Genomic DNA, 22500 nt, shown 5'->3' with positions numbered 1-22500 from the left:
CTTTTTGCTTATGGCTGGTACTCTAACACTTGAGCCACCCCCCCCCCCCCCACACACACACTTTCTTCTCTTTGCTGCGTATTTGGAAATAAAAGTCTTGAAGGTTTGTCTGCTCAGGATGACTTTGAGCTTCAGCTTCCAAATCGCAGCCTCCTGAGTAGCCAGGATCACAGGCGTGAGCCACTTGTGCCTGGGTCCCTCTGTATTTATCTAGATGGTCACTGCATTTGATCTCTAAGGCTCTTTCTGGAGCCAGCAAGTTATCTGAGTCAGGAGCTCTCAGGACTGAGAGTCTTTAGATAATTTCTGCAAACTCAGGCCCTGCCCTAGCTCACAGAAACAGCCCGATCCCACATCCCAGCCAGCCAGTGATGAGGGAGCCCCATTTTCCTGTGCTCTACCCCAGAGCTGCCCTCCCTGCCATCTCTGCCAGAGATACCAGAACCCGAAGAGTGTTACAGCAGTGGCTCACAAGACATTTGTTCATTTAGTTCTGCATCGCTTGTCTACTTGCTTGTTTATTTAACATCCATTTAGTGGGTGTACCCAAAGGCATTCTTCTGGGCTCTGGGAGGAGCCTAGGGCCATTAGGAGCCAAGTTAACCTCAGAGGAGCATCATCTCCATTGGAAACAAGCAGCTTCTTATTGCTGGTGGCCAAATCCTTAACCGAACATCTGTGGTTGTTGGAGAGGGGAAAATACAATGATTCCACCAGCAGAGGCCTCAGCTTGATTATTGGGGACACTATAGGAGACACATACCTAGAATGTTCTACGTGCAGTTTGTGCTTTAGACCTCAGGGCAGTCCTAGGGTGGGTGTGAGTAGTTCTGTTGCATAGATGAGAAAACTGAGATGATAAAGAAAAGGCAGGTGCTAAAGCAGAGGGCGGAGACCATGTGCACTTTCTCTTAACCAGCCTACCATGCTGCGTTTCATTTTAAATGAGATGGAAACTGAGGTCCTGGGGGAAAGCCAGTGATTTCACAGGGCCACTTGGCAGTTGGGGGCAGATACAGGATTTTAGCCTTAATTCTCAGTCGGATGCCCTCACTTCCAGCTTCAGCCAGCTTTGGAAGAAAGCAGCTTTGCTAAGGAGAGGCAGCTCCTCCATGATGGCATCATCTTCCCCATCCACACAGGACTGTTCCTTTTTAACCATTAGCTACTTTGGAACTCATCAGATTGAACTGCCTTTTGTAATCACTGAGCCCAGACTTGCTCCCTAACCCTAGATTTTAGCAGATGCCTTTAACTTTTTCGCCTGTTTGGTCCAGGAGCCAGGGCAGCTTGCTTTCAGAATCTCTGCAGCCCATTTTTATATCTGTCTCAGGAGAGTACAGGATTGCACATGGCGTAGAGAAATTCCATGGTGGCAAAAATATGCATAAAAAGCAAGAGATTTCACTTTTGAAATACAGTCAAGGTGAACTCTCCAAATGACAGTTTAGTACTTATGGAGTCTCTGGATTCTGAGAACTGTCAGAAGTGAATTTAAGTGCTGATGACCAGGCTGCTCGCACGCCACGTGAAGCTCTCTCTTATCATCATCTCCCATCTTCAGGTATTAAAATTTTCCTGTGTGTAAAACATAATGGTAAATGAAAAAAGGGCTGCCGGTTCAGGACCACTTTCTTTTTCGTGTTGTTGGCCTGAAGAAAGGGCCGGGCAGGGGGTGGGGACCAACAACCAAAAAACCTTTACATGTAAATTCCCTGTGGGTACCTCTGTTTAACATAGCATTTCAGAGCCTGCTCAGGATCAACTAAGGTATTACGGAACTGGGTTTTCCTGTGCACAGCCCTTGTTAACATGTGGGTTCAGGTGTGTCAACCCACACTGTTATAGGTAGAGTGACACACCTGTGCTTGCGGCTGTAAAAGCTAGAAACGGAAGCCAAGGCTAGAAGTACTGTTGAAACATTTTTATGTTGCACCGGACATTTTATCTTTTGGGCAGGGGTGGGCTATTTTATTTTAGCATGGTCACTGTTAATAATGATTGTATAGAAATTAGCCCATTTTCGTCGTTGTTGTTCTGTGCTAAGCATTATATACATGCATTTTTCCTCCTCTTTGCTTTCTTCTAGTAACTCTAGACATTTGTCATGATCATTCCTATTTTCCAAGTGGAAAGTTTGAGCTACAGAGAGGCTGTTTCACTTTAACGAGTTCAATAAGTGGCAGATCTAGAATTCAAACTCAATTCTGTCTGAATCCAGAATCTGTAATGCATTTTGTTGCTTCTCACTCTTTGTGAGCTATTTTTCACTATGGATTTCTATACTCATTTATAGATTCCCACGTAACGAATCAGCCAAAAATTAAAAGACTTAAAGTCAACTTTAAAATAATAAACATTCATTTTCTCTTCTCCTTGTCTTTTCCTTTTCTCCCCTCTCATTTTCCTTTGCCATTTCCCTCCCTCTCAATTTTTTTCCCCCTGGTTTCTCTTTTCTCTCCCAATTTGTTTAAATCAGGATTAAAATAAGACCAATGCATTTTAATCTAGAGTGGCCTATCTTTCTATTCTTAAAATCTTACCATTTCTGGGCACCACCAATGGCTCATGCCCATAATCCTAGCTACTCAGGAGGCTGAGACCTGAGGATTGCGGTTCAAAGCCAGACAGAACAGGAAAGTCCATGAAATTCTTATCTCTAATTAACACCAGAAAACTGGAAGTAGCACTGTGGCTCAAGTGGTAGAGCTCTTACCTTGAGCTGAAGAGCTGAGGGGCAGACAGGGCCCAGGTCCAGAGTTCAAGACCATGACCCCCCCCCCAATCTTCTAATTATCTTTAAAAAATATATAAAGAGGTTTCAGCATATTATTTAATGAGTACAGTATATCTCTTGATCACTTTTTAATGTGACACATTTTTTTTTTGTGGTTGTCTTGGAGATCTCTGTGATCTGCATTTATTGGTTGAGTCCTCGTGGGGTCATCTGACATGTCTTTGTTTCCTGTGAAAGGTGATCACCTGACACTTGATTGGGTTCATTCTCTGTGACAAGGATGCTTCTTGGGTGGTGGTCCACTCCTTCATAGGGAGGACACAGACGCCTGCTTCCCAACCCTTCCCACATCTCTGCCTACCTCCTGGTTGCCTGCTCCCTTTCCCATTCATTTACTCTGTTATTCTTCCCTCATTCTTCGTGGTGGTCAGTCCAGGAGCCTCTGCCTGTTTCTAGATAGTTCTTTCCAGAGTTAGTGGTGGTGGAGGCAGTGGTGAGCCAGTATGTCTCAGGTTGAGTTATTTTGGGCATTACCGGAAAGTTCCAAACCAAAGCCTGTGGCTTTGTCCCACCACACTGAGACTTAAAGAATACGTTTGTTGAAACTCTGATTCTGGCTTAGAGCCAGATTGCACACTGCCTGGCAGGCAGAAACATTTGTCAGAGAGTGAAGAACTGGGCCTGTTCTAGTCACGCAGGCCAGTCTCTGGCATGTTGGGTACCAGGCTGGGTCGCTGTCACTTGCTGTTCTTGAGGCTCCTGCATGTGGGACCCACTTTTCCCTGCCTGGAGCAGAAGAGCATCGCTGGTTATCAGCTGGAAACCAAAATTTTCCAATACTGCCCAGGACAGATCCACAGCCCTGAGAATAGAGGCACCATGAGTATTTTTTTTCCTCCTTTGAAAAGTGTTTTATACTTTGAGTTCCATATATCCCAATACAAATGGGCAACTGGTCTAAAATCTTTAATTTTAGCAGTTGGAGGTGGCACACTAAACAGGACATAGGATTCTGGGATTCTAGTCATTTGTCAGCGTGCATAACACCAGCCAACGGCTTTGGCTTGTTCTGCAAATTAATTGAAATTGACAGGAAATTTATATTCAAATCATTATGCAGTTCTGAAGGTTTCTAGCACTTCATTTTTGATCCTGAGTTTCTATTTCTCTTCTCAGCTTTCTGGCTCTAGTATAATTAAGGAGACAGGCTTAAGAAGTTAGGCTTCATTTAACTTAGAAGATTATGTCAAATGGTGTTTATTAAGAAAGGTTAGAATAAAGATTTTCTTTCCTTTACTTTTTGGAAGAGAAAAATCTTTAACAAAGTTATTTATTTTTACTTTCGACTAAATTGCTTTCAGAACTTGTACTTGCAAATCCCAGATATAATAGTCTGGGACTCCTATTCCTCAGTTTTCTGTTTCCATTCCTTCTATAGAAGTGGGTGGGCTAAAATTATAAATAAATTCCAAATTTTTGAGGGATAAATTACCCTGAAGACCAATGTGTAAATTACAGATTAATCCTTTTCTCCCTTGCTTAGTTTCAAGAAGAAAGTTCTCACCAGTCTATCTGCAACAATCTTTTCCTTACATGAGAAATACTTTTTAGTTTGCCTAACAGGGGGTCATGTTGCTTAGCTTTTCTCCATGGGATGAAAATGAAAATCAAGGAAAACAGAGAGGCAGATTTTTTGTGTAAGGCACATTTTAAAATGATCATCTTCACTGTGCTTTTTTGTTTTGCTTCGCTTTTAGGGAAGTTTTAAGAAGTCTATAAGTCAATTTCTCTCCATCCTATACATTTTCTATTGTAAGTCATTCTAAAACCATATTGTAATATATACAACACAGCTAGAAAGTTCAGGGAAAAATCCATCCATCATATTTCCTGACATCAGAGTGATGATGCACATTAATTAAAGGTACAGATAGTTGCCTTACTGTCCAGGAAGAATAGAGAACAGATACAAGTTATCTAGTGATTATGACACTGGTACTTTCGTAGGCTGATGTTAAATATTTTCCCCCCTTGCAATTAGTATCAGTGTTATTGCTGGTATTAAACAATGGGTCACTTAAAGCACTAGACTATGAAAGGAGTGGCAAAATTTTCTTGTGAAGAATCAGACAGTAAATATCTTTGCATTTGTAAAGCAGATGATTTCTGCAGCAGCTACTGAACAATTTTTAATAGCTTTAGAAAATGTGGATATGACTGGTAATGGCTGTTTTCAATAAAACTTTATTTATAAAATCAGGAAGTAGGTTGGATTGGGATCTGGCTTGGGCCTATTGTTTACTCCCCTCCACCCCCACTGGACTAGAGCCCAACTTTCCTTACAATGTAATTAGTTTTAACATGTCTTATTGCATCATGAAAAATACAAGTCATTCTTCTTAGAAAAAATATGGTGTCTTGTCAAGTTAAGTATATATAGGTAATGTCTTGTGCATGGTAAATTTCAATTGACTGCAAAATGTACCTCAGGATACTTAACAGCCTAATGACTAGGTAAGAGTTTGAGTCAAACAATATGTCTTACTATGTTTTGGAAATATCGCCATATAAGAGGAATGGGTCAAGGAACACATGGGAGTAAGGTTAAATAATGAAGGCACTGAAGCCCTAATTGGAGCTTGAAGCTATAAAATGATGATCATAATTGCTGATATTCACTAGATATTTATCATATATCACGTGCAGCTAAGAATTGAATATGCCTTCCCATCTTATCCTTATGAGGACTAAAGAACGGGTTGGTTATGGCAGAGGTCAGAATTTGCACTAGTCCAATAAGTAACCACATTTTACAGATCAAGAAATTGTAGTGTAGGTCAGTTAGGGACCCCATGAAGTTGTCCATACTAACTAACAGGTCGTAGGACTAGAATTTAACCTCAGAACTTCACTGAGCTCAGCTCAGACTGGTTTCAAGAGTAAGGGCGATCGGTCTCATTTGAGAGATGCATCTTATACAACACATTTCCTCCGAAGGAGATTTGTTTCATTAATAGGATGGATGACAACCACTGCCTACTGGGACAATTATTAAGGTCACTTCAGGGTTAAAGGAGATTCTTCTTCTAGCCAATTTTCTATCACTAAGAGGAAATCTGTTCTGCTGAAATACTCATAAAGGAGGTTAAACAAAGTCAAGAGAGAAAGAGGCTCACTCCTTCAATTATGGTTCTCAGCCCATTTTCAACCCAAATGACTACAAGGTGCTTTTCCATGGAGTCCCTTTAAGCAGAAATGGCAGCTATTTACTCTCATTTGCTGTTGTCTGTATGTATTTACTCCAAATGCCAGTGTTCATTCTTCTATAGTTCCAACTTGTCTTCCAAATGATGCTTATCAGGTAGGCAGAAGAAGGCCAGAGGGGCACTTTGGTACCACACCTCTAATTACTCTCCTGTTCGAATCCAGCGCTGCCCCTGGACTGCGTCGTGATGTTCTGCTATAGGGACTATTGTGTTTGCACATGCTGGTGTAACCTACCCAGGCCTTTGAGATCCGGCCCCTTCTCCTGTGTCATTTCTGGCAGTGTTCTCTCAACCCTGTTCCTCTGCTCTTAGAGAAATGCTTACAGCATCTGGAGCCTGACTGGCTGTTGGCTTATTCTGTCCCCTCCAGTCCTGTCTATCACCTGTCATTGCATGACTTGGTGTCACAGCCTCAGCTGAGCCTCCTCTCAGCCTCTTCTCAGCTCTGCACCACAATGGAATTGATGGTCCATTTCTTAGAGTTCAGTAACACACTCAGTGTGACCTAGAACACACTGGGTATGCTTTTTTGGGATGTTATTCTTTTCTTTGCTGAACTGGGCCCCAGAGGAACAGAAACCTTGGTTGATTTTGTCTGTGGATTTGCTCTTCATCTCCATTCTGTAACCTACTGAGATGGGGCCTGTGGCAAATTCATTAAATGTAGTGATCCTGTTTGTTTGTCAGTAAAATGGGAGCTGATGGAGAAACATTTGGGTTGTTGAGAGACTCAGAAAGCTTATTGATGATAATAATCGTACCTGACATCTAGTGAACACTTAAGAGTTTAGCCTGTATCATCGAAATTTTTGTATACATTCTTTGCAACTACCATATGGAAGGGAAAGGAAGTATAGATGGTAGGAGAGTAACAAGCAAGGCAGTGAGGGAGGAAGGGAGGAAGGGAGAAGGGAAGGAAGGAAGAAAGGAAAGAAAGGAAAGAAGGAAGGAAAGGACAAAAGGAAGGAAAGAAATGGAGACCCAGTTTTGTAAAGTACCAGCCTCAACCATTCAAAGTTCCTGAATTGGCTCCTCTCTGAGAGTTATGATGGTATATACCTTTGTCAGTACTGGGAAACACTTTTAAGGTAGTCACATAACAAAAGCATTCAAGGTAAATATCTTAGAAATGCCTTTCTAGGAACTTGTGGCAACATTTGTCCATGGAGAGTCACAGCCTCTCTGGTGGCCACAGACCAGGTGGCCAAGGCGAACTCACATTGTCTGGGGCTGGACAGGCAGGCTTTCCAGAGCCCAGTTCATGGAGCCCATTCTATCACCCACACAGAGACCACCCACATAGCCATCCATACTCCAAGACTGTGGTGGTGTTAACATTTGGTGACTTGCAGAGAACTCTTGATTTATGTAAGACTTGGAAAAAAAGCATTCCAGTTTCTGTGGTTTAGAATTATATTTCCCAGCTTGGCCCAAGAATCCAGCTTGGTGGTGTTTTTTTTTTTTTTTTTTTTTTCCCTCCTTGTACCATCCTGACCACACCATTGTCACATCAGAATTCTACATTTCCATAATTGATACGTTGAGAAGTTGTGCTTAAACCACACTGAAATCACATTTTAATGACATGGGAACCATCTTTTTCCCCCCCTCTAAATTGTTGAAAAGCTAATTCTTGTCAGCCTAAAAACTTGAATATACGCTTGACATAAATCAGAGGCTCTGAACTGCGCAGCCCGCTGCAAATCCCCGAGGGCGATTATATTTTTACGTGAACCGCTTGTCACCATGCTGTGTTTTCAGTATTTAGAACACTTTCTTTTCTTCATTTTAGAAGAATCGGTTACAGGAGCTTGTCATTCAGAAAAACATCATCAGATCCTCTCAATTAGCAGCACAGTTGCCTCACTGTGCCTCTTAAACTTAAGCTGCTGTTGTAGTTCGGCATAATCACAAAAGATATTCAGGCTGACATTTACAATCATTGATAACTAAAAGACAAAAAAGAAGGAATAAAGCTATCTGATTAACTCAGAAGTACCCAGTAGGTAAGCTGGCAAAGGATATCATTTCTGGAGATTAATTAGAGTGGAATCTCTCCAGTCTAGGAGAACACACTTGCCTCGATTTCCCACAGTTTGTAAAGTCCCAAGAGAAAATATCAGTGTAGCTGTGTCATTCCTTCTTTAAGTACCAGGTGAGGGACTTGTCGCTATTTTCTTTTGTTTTTGTCAGGAGTGAAGTTCGAACTCAGGACCTCGTACTTACTCAGGCAAACACTCATCACTTGAATCATGCCCCCAACATCCCTGTTTTGGCAGAGGTTATTTTTTTGACAATGCTTTGTGTGCTTCTTGCCCTGGATGGATTTAAACTTTGATCTTCCTATGGCTTCCCACTTAGCTGGGGTTCAGCACCATCACTCTCTAGTTGTTCAATGAGATGGGCTCTCACTAACTTTTTGCCTAGGCTAGCCTTGAACTTCAATCCTCCTAATCTTTGCCTCCTGAGTAGATAGTGGTAGCCAATGCACTACTTTAAAATCATATATACCAACCATTTCAAATAGTATATAACCATCATTATTAAAGGCTCTTTGCTGTTGAGCTGAAACATATTTCTAGAATTTATTTTATTACATTTAATATAAATACAATAAATGTAAAATTCAGGGTTTCTTTTTTTTTAGACACTGAAGTTCTGGTCTCAATCACTGATACTGTTGTTTGAGCCATGTACAGGAGAAACTGCTTCTTGGCAGGGCCATCCGGGAGCTCTTAGGATGTCCCCATTGGTGGCCAAGGTGATGTGAACAGAGCTGGAGGTGAGTGAGAGAGCCCTGGGTTGAGTGTCAGGATTGCCTGGCTTTTGCCACTCCATCACTTACCGTCAATTCCTAGTTGGTTCCTTATCTCAAGTGGCAGCGCCCCACACTCACTCCCAGGCCTTCACAGGAAAGGGACAGACAGCTCTAATTCTGATTCTACAGGTATTTTGGTTTGTTTTCTAATGATTTCTTATGACTCTATGGACTCTGTTCTGCCACATGAGGCCATGTTCCTTTACTTCTTTCCAGTCCAGGCTTAATAGAAAGTAAAAGTAACCCTGTTAGAGAAAAGGCTTCAATTTGGGGCTGGGAAGGTGGCTCAGTGGTAGAGTGCTTGCCTTGCAATGCATGAGGCCCTGGGTTCGATTCCTCAGCACTACATAAGCAAAAAAAGAAAAGGCTTCAATTTGATCTCAGACAAGAATATGACTTGTCAAGACCTTTGTTCTGAAACAGATTTCCGTCCTAGTGACTCAGCATCACACCTCCCAGGAGGATGGCTGAAGCAGAACTTCCTCCTTCCTCATCCTGCAGGAATGTTTTTCAAGCTTAGTGCAGCCTCATAGCAGGTTCATGTGTGTTTTACGTGTATGCTCCTGGAGTGTACGTGGGCACTTGCTGCGTGCTCCTCCAAATCCACAAAGGCAGACATCCAGTCAGAGCATCTGCCCTGCCTTTCATTTCCTGGGTTCCTTTTTGCCTTGATTACTTTGGCGTGATTTCATTTGGTTTTAGAAGGCCTACCCATCTTTATAAATTTTCAGGCAGATTTTAAACCTATTGATTTTGGTATTATGTATAAATGATGCTATTCTGCACAAATTTATGACCACAGAAATGATTCGTACCATTGTAGAACATATGGAAAAATAATGGAAAAGCATAAATAGAGAAAGTACAATTACTCAATATCCTGCCCTTTAGTTAATTTGTCTTTATTTCATGAGTCATTTTACTGTGGAGATTTTCAAACATACACAAGAGAGAAAAATATATCAAGGACCTTCACATACCCTTCACCTAACTTCTATAATTGCTAACATATGGTCAATTTTATTCATGCTTTAGCCCCTTTCTTGGTAGATTATTTTAAAGTGAATCTAAGACATCATAAATTTTTATCCATGAATACACTATTCCCCCTCAGTGAACAACACTGTTCATATTTCAGAATATCACCCTGGTTGTTTTTTTTTTCTTCTTTTACAGAATGAAGAGACTTCTAGAAAAGATACATGTCAGTTTGCTTATATATTCCATATGATTTTGAAAAAAAATTACTTTTCTAATAGCACTCTTAACCCTTTAGGTTTCCATCATCCTTCAGTGAAGGTAGCAAATTGTCAAATGATACTGTAGAATATGAGAAATACCAAGAATAATGGTTTTTCATGTAAATCCTAGGACTTGAACTCAGAACCTGGGCGCTGTCCCTGAACATTTTTTTGCTCAAAGTTCATGCTCTTATTACTTGATACATGGCTCTACTTCCAGCTTCTTAGGTAGTTAATTAGAGATAGAAGTCTCAGGAGCCTGCCTTGGCTGGCTCTGAATGGCGATCCTCTGATCTTAGCCTCCTGAGTAGCTTTGATTATAGGCATGAGCCACCAGAGTCTGAGCCAAGAATAATATTTTAAAGAAGAAAAAACAAGTTGAAAATTGTTCAGCCTAAGATGATGATGATGATGATGATGATGAATTTTTTTTTTGTCAATATTAGGGTTTGAACTCAGGACCTTGCTAGGTTCTGACCAGGCCTCCAGCCCTCAGCCTATCTTTTAAATGACTTAATTTCAGATAAGAAAAATCAACTCAACATGGTCCCTTTTATTAAGAGGCTGAAATAATGTCATGGGCTAAAACAGGGTCACTTTCAGTCATCAAAAATACATAGTAATACAAACTTTTTTATTGACTTGTGCGGTGTTGCTTGAGTCTGTTAAGTGACTTTGGAAGGCAAGGAACCCAGAAAGGGGCTACTTAACTCATTCTGAAGCTATCAGAATGGGGTTGACAGAGTCCAGAGATTTTTCTTTTTACCAAGTGGAACTAGAATTTATATACTGTAGAATTAACTATTTTAAAGCTGAGCATGGTGGTACACATCTGTAATCTCAGCATTTGGGAGTCTGAGGCCACAGGATTGTGAGTTTGAGACCAGTCTGTGCTATATAGTGACTTTGCGGCTCATTTGGGCTGCATAGAAAGCTCAGAGAAAAAAACAAAAAAGATTTTTTTAACCATTTTAAAGTGTACATTTAATGTTTTCTCCTACATTCACAGAATTGTACCTTCCCACACTACTGGATTCCAGAACATTTTTGTTATTCAAAAAAGAAACTGTAGGGGCTGGGAAGGTGGCTCAGTGGTAGAGCACTTGCCTTGCATGCATGAGGCCCTGGGTTCGATTCCTCAGCACCACATAAGCAGAAAAAAGAAAAGCCGGAAGTGGCGCTGTGGCTCAAGTGGTAGAGCGCTAGCCTTGAGCTGAAGAGCTGAGGGACAGCGCCCAGGCCCAGAGTTCAGGCCCCATGACTGGACCCCCCCCCAAAAAAAAGAAACTGTAAAGTCATTCCCATCTCCTCTTCCCCTATCCCTAGGCAACCCCTCAACTACTTCCTGTCTCTACCTATTTGTCTGTTCTGGACCTTGCCATAAATGAAATCATACAGTGTATGGTGTTTTGTAACACCTTTTTTCCCCAGGGTTTGTGTGTCTTTGTTCCCTTCTGTTTATGGCTAGAGGACATTCCATGATACAGATGTGTGTTCATCCGGTGAGAACACTTGGGTTCTTCCACCTCTGGGCTGCTTGCTTGCTATTCTCCTTGTTCTGCTCTGTTGGAAGGCACCAAAATAGATGGTAGCTACAGGTTGGAAGGTAGGGTGGTAAGTCCACGGAATGACTTGGGGCTTCAGCATTGCTCCAAGCTCAGCCTTTCTGAGTCCTATAGTAGGCACTCTGCTGAGACATGCCCAGTGTTGAATAATCCTCTTTCAGTTTAAGGAGTGATTGGCTGACCAAATCCCACCCTGTCTGATTATTTTGTAAATCTTTTCCTATATTTTGCCTCTCCTGACACAGGAAGTAATTCTTACCAGTCAGTGCCATGGTGCCCTTTGGCAGAGGAATTCAGCAGCTTTGGGATTCATTTGGTGACAGGAGCTACACCGCTACCACGCGCGAATTAATCCTCAGCTCCAGGACGGTGCACTGCTTGTGGCAAGGCTGTATTTCTTCATTAGCTATTCCCAGGGCCCAGGCAGTCCCCGGGGATGTCAGAGTACATTAATTTTTATCATAACATGGAATCTTTCAGGTCTGAATGGCAGCACACAGCTGTCAGGGGCTTTCTGAACTCTATTACAGCTCCATATATCTCTAGGCAAAACAGGAGAGTCATCCTTGGCAAGCGACATGTACAAAATGCATGAGATGTTTTATTGTTTGACTTGACCATGTGCTGAGGCACATTATCTACACAGTGTCTTTCTATTGTCCGGGTAAGTTCACCCCTGCCACCCCACATCCAACTCTTTCCGCCTCCCTGAGCTAGCACTGCACAAAGTTTGTCTTGAATAAGTTCTCTTCGCATAATGGTAATGAGATCCTCAGCTGATGCTTAGAACTATTCTACAAATACATTAAAAATTGAATGCTCCCTTCCTATGAATTTTCAGCAGAATTTATGCATCCATGGTATTGCTGAAGTCCATAATGACTTGCTATGCTTACTATTGCTTTGTGTCCACAAAATGTAATTTTTATTTTGCAAGAATGCTAATGTGTTTCTGGAAAGCCCAGGTTTTTTTTTTTCTTCCTTGCCTTTATTTTGCCCAATTATCAAAGGTGTAAAATAATTTAAAGGGAGGCAGTGTACCTGGAGAGGAGGTTCCAGTATGATTTTTAAAGAAAAAGAAACAAAAAGCCGGTGATCTTGTAGGCACTAGGCTGTGCAGTAGAGATTGCTCAGTGTGGAGCTTGTGCCCTCCCATAAGGAAAGCATGTGGAAAAGAAAAGACCAATTTTTTTTTTATTGTAGAAGTAAATGTGTTTTTGTATTTTTGTTTGTGTGCTTGCTTGTTTCAGTTTGTTTTCTGACAGAGCCTCACTATATGGTACTGGCTGGCTCCACCTGGAAAATGTCCTGATATCTCTATCCAGGTAACAGGCAGCCTGCTCTGGCCTCTTGCTCAAGCCCTCTGGACACTGCTCACTTTACTGGTAATGGATGTGTTTGTAGAGCTGTGTGAACTCTTCTTTGATTGCTCCCTCTGCAGGCTGCTGAATTGCATGGTGACTGTGGGCCTGGGCACTGAGTTTCTTGAGGTTTATGCAGTACTCTTTGTATCCAAGATGTTTACCAGCAAATCTGTCTTAATATGTGATCATTACAGAGAAAACAGCAACAACAACTCACGGTCAGAACTCAGCAGATGCTTTTGCAGTAGACAAGGCTGAGAAATGTTGATGACTCAGTTTCAGTCCATTTTAAGTGTCCTTACATTGGGCAAATGCATCTAAATAGTATGTTATTGTCATAGAGAAGGATTTTGCTGGCTAAAACACACACATACACACACACACACACACACACAGACACACACACACACACACACACACACACACACACACATACACACTCACTCACTCACTCACACAACCTGACTGTGTGAAATGCTTTAGAAAAATAGAGAGAATGGGGCAAGGAACTTGTAGCTCATGCCTGTAATACTAGCTATTCAGGAGGCTGAGATCTGAGGATTGCCTAGGCAAGAATGTCTGTGGGACTCTTGCCTCTAATAGCCCGGGTCCTGAATTGAAGCCCAAGAACTGGCAGAGAGAGAGAGAGAGAGAGAGAGAGAGAGAGAGAGAGAGAGAGAGAGAGAGAGAGAGAGAGAGAGAGAGAGAGAGAGAGAGAGAGAGAGAGAGAGAGAGAGAGAGAGAGAGAGAGAGAGAGAGAGAGAGAGAGAGAGAGAGAGAGAGAGAGAGAGAGAGAGAGAGAGAGGAGAGAGAGAGGAGAGAGAGAGGGGGGAGGGAGAGAGAGAGGAGAGAGAGAGGAGAGAGAGAGGAGAGAGAGAGGAGGGGGGATAGGGAGGGACAGAGGGAAGGAGACAGAGTGAGAGAGGGAGACAGAGAGACAGAGACAAACAGAAAGAGACAGACAAAGAGAGACAGACAGAGAGAGACAGAGAGTCAAAGAGTCAGAGACAGAGACAGAGAGACAGGGACAGAAAGAGAAGCGAGATAGACAGAGAGACGGAGACAGAGAGAGAATGGAAATTTAGCAGGTATGTATATATAGAGAATTCCCACAAGGTACCTGATTTGATTTTCAGGGATACAGTAATTTCACAAATTTCTGCTGTACATAAGGACACAAAGTGACTTTCCATGTGATCCCTGTCCTTCCTACATTCTCCTGAGTGGGTACGGAAAAACCAGAAGACAGGGAGAAATAACCTAGTCTTCTCTAAATCATACCAGCAAGCATTCTTCACTTGACAGCTTCTTCTCTCCTATTTACATGAATGATATTCATGCTCTCTGCATTGGTTTATAGAGTTTACTAAGCCGCATTCTGGCCTCTGGAGTGTTCTTTCATATCATAACTAAATTTCTTTAGGAAGAGATCATGATTCATTTGTCCGATCGAAAACTAGGAGTCAGCTGAGAGATACTTAGTTAATTTCCCCCGTCTCAGTCTCTAGGATCCGTGTTCAATTGAGACTCTGAGGTCGTGAGTGTAGTTGAAGTTATTTTTCTTTTTCCTCTCCCTTCCCTCCACACTCATATTGTGCTTACTGTTGACTTTTCATTTTATTAAATGTTCCCAGGAAGCCAGAACTCAGAACAATGTAGTGCTTAAGTACAAAGGGCAGGAGGACAATGGAAACAACTGGGAATGCCCCACTGGAAACAGACATGCATTTCAGATACCATGCCAATTGGACTAAGTGTGCAATTATCAAATCGATGCATTTTCCTTGAAAAACTTGTCTTGGGGAGAATGCAGCTGTATCTTGGTTGTACATTTCCCCCCATTTAGAATCAATGAGGTTGAGATTTTGCTGCTGGGTTTAAGCATGATGGGATGGGAAAATATAATCAAGATAATGGACGGGAGACAAAAATTTAAGAAAATAACAACAACAAAAAAAAAACCCGAGAGTGTTTCCATTTTCCGTTAAGTGTATATACTGATGTTCCGGAATCTACTATAAGAAGTTGTAAATGGTGCATGAAATGAAAAATTCTTGGTGGTCTCCAGGGGATACAGAGAGAGCTGTGCTTTACTCTTGGTGATTGTTTTGCATTATTTTCTCTATCCTAGCTGAAATACAGAAAAAAATTAATTAAGTGTGGCTAGGTTATCTTGACAGCTAAATTCACTCCTGGTTAATCCTGGTTAATTGTTATTTTAATACTGGATGGTGTTTATCAAATTCTCAACATTCTAGGACCTTTCACGTTTCAAAGCAGAGCTGGTGGCTGGTGGCCAACTAGGCTGATCATGATCTTCTGCCTTGATTTTTCTTTTCACTTGTGTTCTGTCCTTTTCTTTCTTTCTTTTTTCTTGTCTATTTATTCAGGGAGCTCTCTTCTAGAGAGACTGAGTAAGGGCTTAGAAAATAATCTATAGGTATTTTCTAAACGTGGTGGACAGACAGAAGTCTACGTATGTTATGTCTCAGCATTACTGGCCAATACCAGATTCCCAAAGTAGTGTCTCAAGGTATAGAAATGATGTACCTAAACAAAAAGCAGTTTTAGATGTTGATGTCGAGCACTTCATATACTTTTTGACATTCTCACAGTGTATAAGCAAGGTTGGAATTATTATTATTATAATGTATTGTTATTATTATGTATGGTTGTCCAACTTATTGTAGAGTATAAGTAACTTCTTTAAAAGCTTGCTGCAGATGACTGAATCACTGCAGTGTACTGAAGCCTCTCCGCTCACTGGGTCTTTGGTGGGTTGGTGAGCCATGAGCAGGCTTGAGTTAGCTGTAGAATTGCTATAAGCTGTTGGTATTACCATCCGTGAATTCATACTATACCAGCCCCAGGCACTAAAACTAGAGGTTCACCTTAGGATTCTACAGGATTGTTATCCTCACTTTTCTTGGAGAAAATGCTGCCAAGTAATAGTAAGATCAAGAAACCATTTTCTCATGGGAGTATGAGTAGGTCCTTAGGCCCTGGCAATGAATTTCTTGAGCATCTCTGGACAATGCATATATTTTTGGCAACTTACTTAGGCAAGGGCCCAGATGGGGCTACATCCTGTTTCAAGGGGAATTGGAAAGTATTCTGCTTGGGTAGAATTCTACCTTAGTTACTCTTTTTCTGGGTCTGAATGAAATCCCCCAAACTCACTATTGTCTTAACGTTCAGGAACATGCTTATTTAACCCCAAAAGTCCTAACTCATTTTAGGGTAGCATTTACAAATCTTCATTATGACTTGGTCCCAACCGTAGTGGCTCTGATGCTCTTTGTCTTGTTTTTTTTTGGTTGGTCGTGGGATCTAAACTCTGGGTCTGGGCGCTGTCCCTCAGCTCTTCAGCTCAAGGCTAGCACTCTACCATTTGAGCCATAGCACCACTTCTGGCTTTTTCTGCATATGTGGTGCTGAGGAATTGAACCCAGGGCCTCATGCATGCAAGGCAAGCACTCTACCACTGAGCCGCCTTCCCAGCCCTCTGAAGCTCTTTTATTTATTTATTTTTAAATCATATATCTTATACATTTATTAATCCAGAACATATAAGGATTTCCTACAACTTAAAACAAAAACCAATTGAACAATGTTGGCTAAGAACTGTAATAGATGCTTCTCCAAAAGAGACATAAAAATGGCCAATGAACATATGAAACAATGCTCAACTTTAGAGAATTCAAATTAAAAACCACAATATCCCTGGTGCTGGTGGCTCAGACTTTTAATTCTATCTACTCAGGAGGCTGAGATTTTAGGATTGTGGTTCAAAGCTAGCCAGGAAAGGAACATCTATGAGACTCCAATCTCCAGTTAGCCACCAGAAAATTAGAAGTGGTGCTGTGCCTCAAAGTGGTAGAATACTACTAGCCTTGAGCACAAAAAGCTCAGGGACAGTGCTCAGACCCCAAGTTCAAGACCCACGACTGACAAAAAATACTAAAAACAAAGGGAAAAACCCAATGTGACATCACTCTATGCTTAGTAGTATGCCATGAAAATGTTGATAAAGATGTGGAGAATTCATGTATTGCTGAATTCATATATATATATATATATATATATATATATATATATATAAAATTGTTTTCTTGGATATATGTCATCTATGGAAAATTTTCTCCTCACTATGTATTCTGATGCTCTTTTAAAGCATACTTCTTCTCAAGCTTATAATTATACAAATCTTAGGTTCCTTGAGTCATAATAGGTGGGTCTTGTCTTCAAAGCATAAATGGCTGACATTATTGACAAAATAATACCAAGTCCACTTTCCTTTTCTTCTGAAGTCATTTCTTCATACATAATAACACACAGCCACAAAACATAGCTATGTAATGGTTGATAGACCACATTACAGATTGCTATGTATCCATTCAGACAAGTACTATATCCCAGGACCCCAGCCCCTGTGAGTAGAGGCAGCCTTAAGAACATGCAAGCTTCTTTCTATTGGGATCTCGGGTTTCATGTCTAGAGGACTGACCACCTTTCCAGTCCAGTCATCTCCTCCCCTTTCCCCCATACCCCTTCTCAATTCTGACTCTACCCAAGAACAAAACTAAGTCTCAGAAAGGGCTGTCTAACCAGAGCAGCTTTGGGCTTGGAATGCTCCTGTTTTTGTTTCCTTTCTGCCTTTCTAGTTTGAACTTTTCTTTTGATAGTCTGTAAATATTCATCATTTCAGACCCCTTTGAATTGCGATGGCTTTTTAGTGTGTGGAAGGGAGGGGGGGAGAGGAAAATGTGCTATTTGAATAATAAAAACCTCATTAGAGTGTGGCTAAAGGAATTCTTTTCCTTTTGTACAAGCCAATTAGGTGTCTTTGCAATTAAAAAAAAAGTCAAGCACTTTATAGTTTCATATTGCATAAGCCTGTTTTTAATTAATAGAGGTGACACGCTCTAGGTGCCGAGTACATATTTTACCTCTGGTATTTGGCAATTAACATTAATGAAGGGTATTAAGACTGGGAGAGAGGAAGTGTTCCCAGGTTCTCCTGGGTCCCCGCCTCCAGGCTCAGGTCTTCTGTGGATTTCTGTTTCCCTTAGGCAGCACCAGCATGAATAAAGAGGAGGAGCTGTTATTGAGAAGGTGTTAATGTCCAAGTTCTCAATGTCCAGGCCTGTCTTAAAGAAATAGAATGCTTGTAGAAATCAGCTTTGAAGAGTTTAATTTTTCTCCTGTGATTGCAAGGGGAGGGTGTAGAGATAAAGGAAGTAGTAATGATTTAACCCAGAAGGCTGGGGAGTTGCTAGGACTATGCTTAGCATGAACTCTGTTGGGGGGGGAGGGGCGCTGTGCTATACAAGGTCACAGGACAAGAGACTGGGGCTCACATATTGACTTGTGTCCGGTAAGAAAAGTACAAACACTGAGCTCCAATTTCAGCACTTGGCTTTTACCCATTGCGATTTGGCTATCCAAGAAAGTATCATAAGGCTTGAAGTCCGATGAGCCTTTTATTTGTTTTTTTATGAATTTGTTTGCTTATTTATTTACTTTGGACTTTCTGAAAGTTAGTATCTGACCATAAGAATTAATTTTTTTAAAAAAATTTCTTTATTGTTATTATAAGGGCAATGTACAGAGGGGTCACAGTCAGGTAAAGAGTACGTTTCTTTTTGGATAATGTCACTCCTTCACTTGATTTCTCCTGGTTTTTTCTTCCCATCTCTACCTGCAAGTTGTATAGTCCATTTTCAACATAGTTTCTAGTGAGTATCTACTAGATACCAGTACTCCAGCCTTCTTTTTTTTTTTTTTGACAAGATTGTTATTATGAAAATTATATGAGAGCTGGGAAGGTGGCTCAGTGGTAGAGTGCTTGCCTTGCATGGCTGAGGCCCTGGATTCGATTCCTCAGCACCACATAAGCAAAAAGAAAAAAGCCAGAAGTGGCGCTGTGGCTCAAGTGATAGAGCACTAGCCTTGAGCTGAGGGACAGCGCTCAGGCCCAGAGGTCAGGCCCTACAACTGGACCCCCACCAAAAAGAAGAAAAAAATTATATGGGTTAAGTACCCAAAGCTTTTAGCAAGTTTCTAACCAATAGTTTACACTGAATAAGAAAGCAAGCAAGAAACCAAAATGAAAACAGAAAAAAGACCCAAGATCTTGAGAGTGAACCAGGTATTTGTGATGCATTCTATAAAGATCTCAAGTTGTAATATATTTGCCTATACTTTGTATTTTTCTCTACCAGTGCTTTTTTCTAGGGGCTCTTTCTGCTTTACTGTGTTGCTTGGGCTATCCTAGCTGATGACTGACTTGTAAGTCAGTAGGGTCCTGCTTGGATTGGAGATAGGACCAGATGAGCACTGTGGGTAGCTCTGCCCCTTGGAGAGTGACAGGATCCCTGAGGGACTGACTTCACAGTGGTGGTTGGACCCCTGATGTGAACAAAGACTGCTGCCAGAGAGCACCTGGACAATCTTGACCACAGGAAATGTTCAAAAGAAACCTGTTTCAATTTCTCCTTTTCCATTGGTGTAGACGTAGACAAAGGCTTTCACAGCATTGTTTCCATGTGTGCATATGGTGTAAGCTGGGTTCTAGCTAGTATAGCTGGTTCTCCTGATGTGCTTGCTATCATCCTGCAGGTCCTACATCCAGGAAGTGCTTGTTCCCAACATCACAGTATACTTTCCCATTGGGAATGATGAGCGTTTCACACTCTTGGATTTCTTATTGCTAAATGAGTGGAATTACGAGGACTATGAAGGACTGGTCATTCCTAAGGGGGAGTGGGGTTGGCTTTGACTTTTTATGGGGTGGACATCCTCTGTGTGATGTTGCATGTTTTCTTTCTCAGCTCTCTCCACGTGCTCGTGTGCAATGCAGCTGTCTTTGCTCTGCCCTGGAGCCTCACAAAGGATGGGCTGGAGACCACCTTCCAAGTGAATCACCTGGGGCATTTCTACCTGGTCCAACTCCTGCAGGATGTCCTGTGCCGCTCGGCCCCTGCCCGTGTTGTCATGGTCTCCTCCGAGTCCCATAGGTGGGTTTGAAGCTGATGGTTATTACCTGTCCCTTTTCTCACTTTGTCTAAAATTCCATGAAGGCTCTGATGGAAAATAATTTTGATTCAGCGTGAGTCATGCCAACTGGCTTCCTTAACTTTTCTAGGTCTTTCTGTGTGTATGATTGAGGGGGGACTGTTTGGGAGGGATGGTCTGTACCGATAAAGGGTGGTTTTAGAACCATACCTCAAACTCCTCATTGATTTTGCCTGGAGATGGAATAATAATTGATCAAATCTGAATGGCATGACCTTTATTGATTTGTAATTCAACAACTTCAAAGTCTTCCCACGAAGAAAGTGCCGTTATTCTAGTTGAAGAAACAATGCAATTAAAGACTGAGATGAAATCCAATTGTTTTATAATGAGAAATTAGGGAATTCAATGCAGACATTAGCTGTGTAATTGTAGGAAGGGAATGTACTGTAGTTAGAACATATTAGAAACCTGGCCATGCCTGTTTTGGTTAAAATTTCAATTAAAACATCAGATGGCACTTCTTTCAGATTATCATTAGCAGAATATTCAATTGGCTAAGAAGACACGTGAAAATTTTCTCGGTATTTTTAGTGTATTTGTTTCTGGAGTTGGAGAAACAATTATTTGTTTAAAGAAGAGACAAAGGATTTGCTGGATGGGCAAGGCCAGAATGCATTCTTGTTCAGGCAATTTCTCTTTCCCGTTTGCTTGGAGTTTGGAGTAGGGGCAGGCTTACACCTTTAGCAGAGTGGCTAGAAAGAAATGTGCAAAGGCCTATTTTCCCCCCTTCTTCTCTATCCTAAATCCTGAAATGTTTTAGTCACCCAGAATGAAGCTTATTTTTTTAATCATACTTCCATAAAATGTAACCCATGGGGGCTGGAAGAGAGAGACCAGCCAAGGGTTAGCTTGAAGCTTTTATCACCCCCAAACACAGGGGCTTACAGTGTAAGTGACACATTGCAGACAGATTTACTCTCACCATTTTAAATTTATGATGGCTGAAATGAAAGGAAAATGCCCGCAATAATCCTCCCCCGTGTGAAAAGACATGAAACATCTCGTAATTAGGTGGTTACGAAATCCGGACTGCCTTATCTTTGCAAATCACACCAGGTTTGTGAGAGAAAGTAAGAGTGGCCCTGCAAATGAGTGAGGGAGGCTACCGTGGGGGCAAGCAGGGGAGAAAGCTCTGGAAATAAATCTGCCAGCCCCAATCGCTAGCCAGATGTGGAGGGCACCACGGGATATGTTTAAATGAGCCGGTATTTAATGGGAGATTAGGTGGAGTTGTCAGCTTCTCACCTCCTCCCCGCTACCTCCCCTACCTTTGTAAATCTGTGTTCCAAATGCTGTTTCATGTGACGTCTTTGTTCTCTCCTTAACCACGGTGTAATTCCTGGCTACCTTAGAGATCCCAATCTTACTTTCATTTAAAAGATGAATTTGGAAGGAAGGGCTGTTGCCTCCTGAATGAGATCCTTTTCCTTTGTGGGCAAGACCTTCTGCAGTATTTGGTCAGGCCTGCTCCTGTTTCGCTTTCTCGTTAGAGTTGTCATATTAGCAAAGGGTAATTTTTACAAAACGTGAATTCTCTCAAGTTGGGCTGGTTAATATGTTTGTGCTGCTTCCCTCAGACCAGAGATGTTTGTCTAAGGATTGTTGTTGCACAGGTAGCTTGTACTTGTTTGCTACTCAAGGACCCAGAGCCCTAAACCACATTGTAAAACGCAAGTGTTGGTATCTAATTACCTCCATAAACTTTGGCGGAAGCTCTTCGTTGGAATCAAGACCCCCTGTTAGGGGAAAAATAAAGTCCTATGTTTGCAGAAAATATCATACTAGACTGCCCCAAGGCAAAATACTTATTAGGCTCCCTGTGTCTTCACTGTGCTTTAGTTACTTACGTGGAGGCTGAGCAAGTGAATTGAGCTTCTGCCTATCCAAAGTGTATCACAGGAAATGGGGATTTGACTTCCTTGCTGTGAGGATTTTTCAGATAACAATTAAAATGGAATGGAATGAACCAAGAGCTGGTTGCCCGACTCTGAATGGCTGTAGCTGTGTTGAGTGGCAAACTGACAGGTGTGTAAGTATACACACCATCACACACATACCCACACACAGTCACACTCACAGTCACACACATGACCATATGACAAGTACATATCCCATCACACCCAACACAATCACACACATAACCTACATGATCTCAGTGGCATACACCACAACTACACATACCACACACACAGTTTTTCTCAGTTCTTGTCTTTAAACATACTTGTTGTTACCAATATAGAATCTATCCTAATTAGTCTGAGAATTCAAAAAACATGTTCTGTTAAGAATACGAGCATTATTATAGAAATATAAAAGTCCTTCTCACAAAGCAAGTGGTAATGTCCAGAGAGCAAATGTTAATGTTATTTATCAGCAAGGTATATTTCTATACAGTCCTTATCATTTGGCTTTATATGATTTCCAGGCAG

At 41.5% G+C, this 22500-nt stretch overlaps 1 protein-coding gene and 1 long non-coding RNA gene across 5 annotated transcripts in view; one reads left to right on the top strand and one right to left on the bottom strand.

The window, feature by feature from the left end:
- Window positions 1-22500, bottom strand: part of LOC138826685 (uncharacterized) — a 601987-nt gene that overhangs the window by 26897 nt on the left and 552590 nt on the right. The gene's annotated exons all lie outside the window — the stretch shown is intronic.
- LOC138826683 (WW domain-containing oxidoreductase) overlaps window positions 1-22500 on the top strand; it is a 737670-nt gene that overhangs the window by 195150 nt on the left and 520020 nt on the right. For 3 of the 4 annotated variants that reach the window (XM_070021911.1, XM_070021913.1, XM_070021912.1), the window contains exon 7: window positions 19825-20010. The exons of the other annotated variant lie outside the window; for it this stretch is intronic. In XM_070021911.1, the coding sequence (XP_069878012.1) occupies window positions 19825-20010 (186 nt within the window). The remainder of the gene's footprint in view (window positions 1-19824; window positions 20011-22500) is intronic. 4 annotated transcript variants of the gene reach the window in all.

Source organism: Dipodomys merriami, unplaced genomic scaffold, assembly GCF_024711535.1.
Source record: "Dipodomys merriami isolate MVZ:Mamm:240054 unplaced genomic scaffold, mDipMer1.0.p SCAF_148, whole genome shotgun sequence".
Taxonomy (NCBI): Eukaryota; Metazoa; Chordata; class Mammalia; order Rodentia; family Heteromyidae; genus Dipodomys; species Dipodomys merriami.
This window is presented reverse-complemented; position numbering and strand designations above follow the sequence as displayed.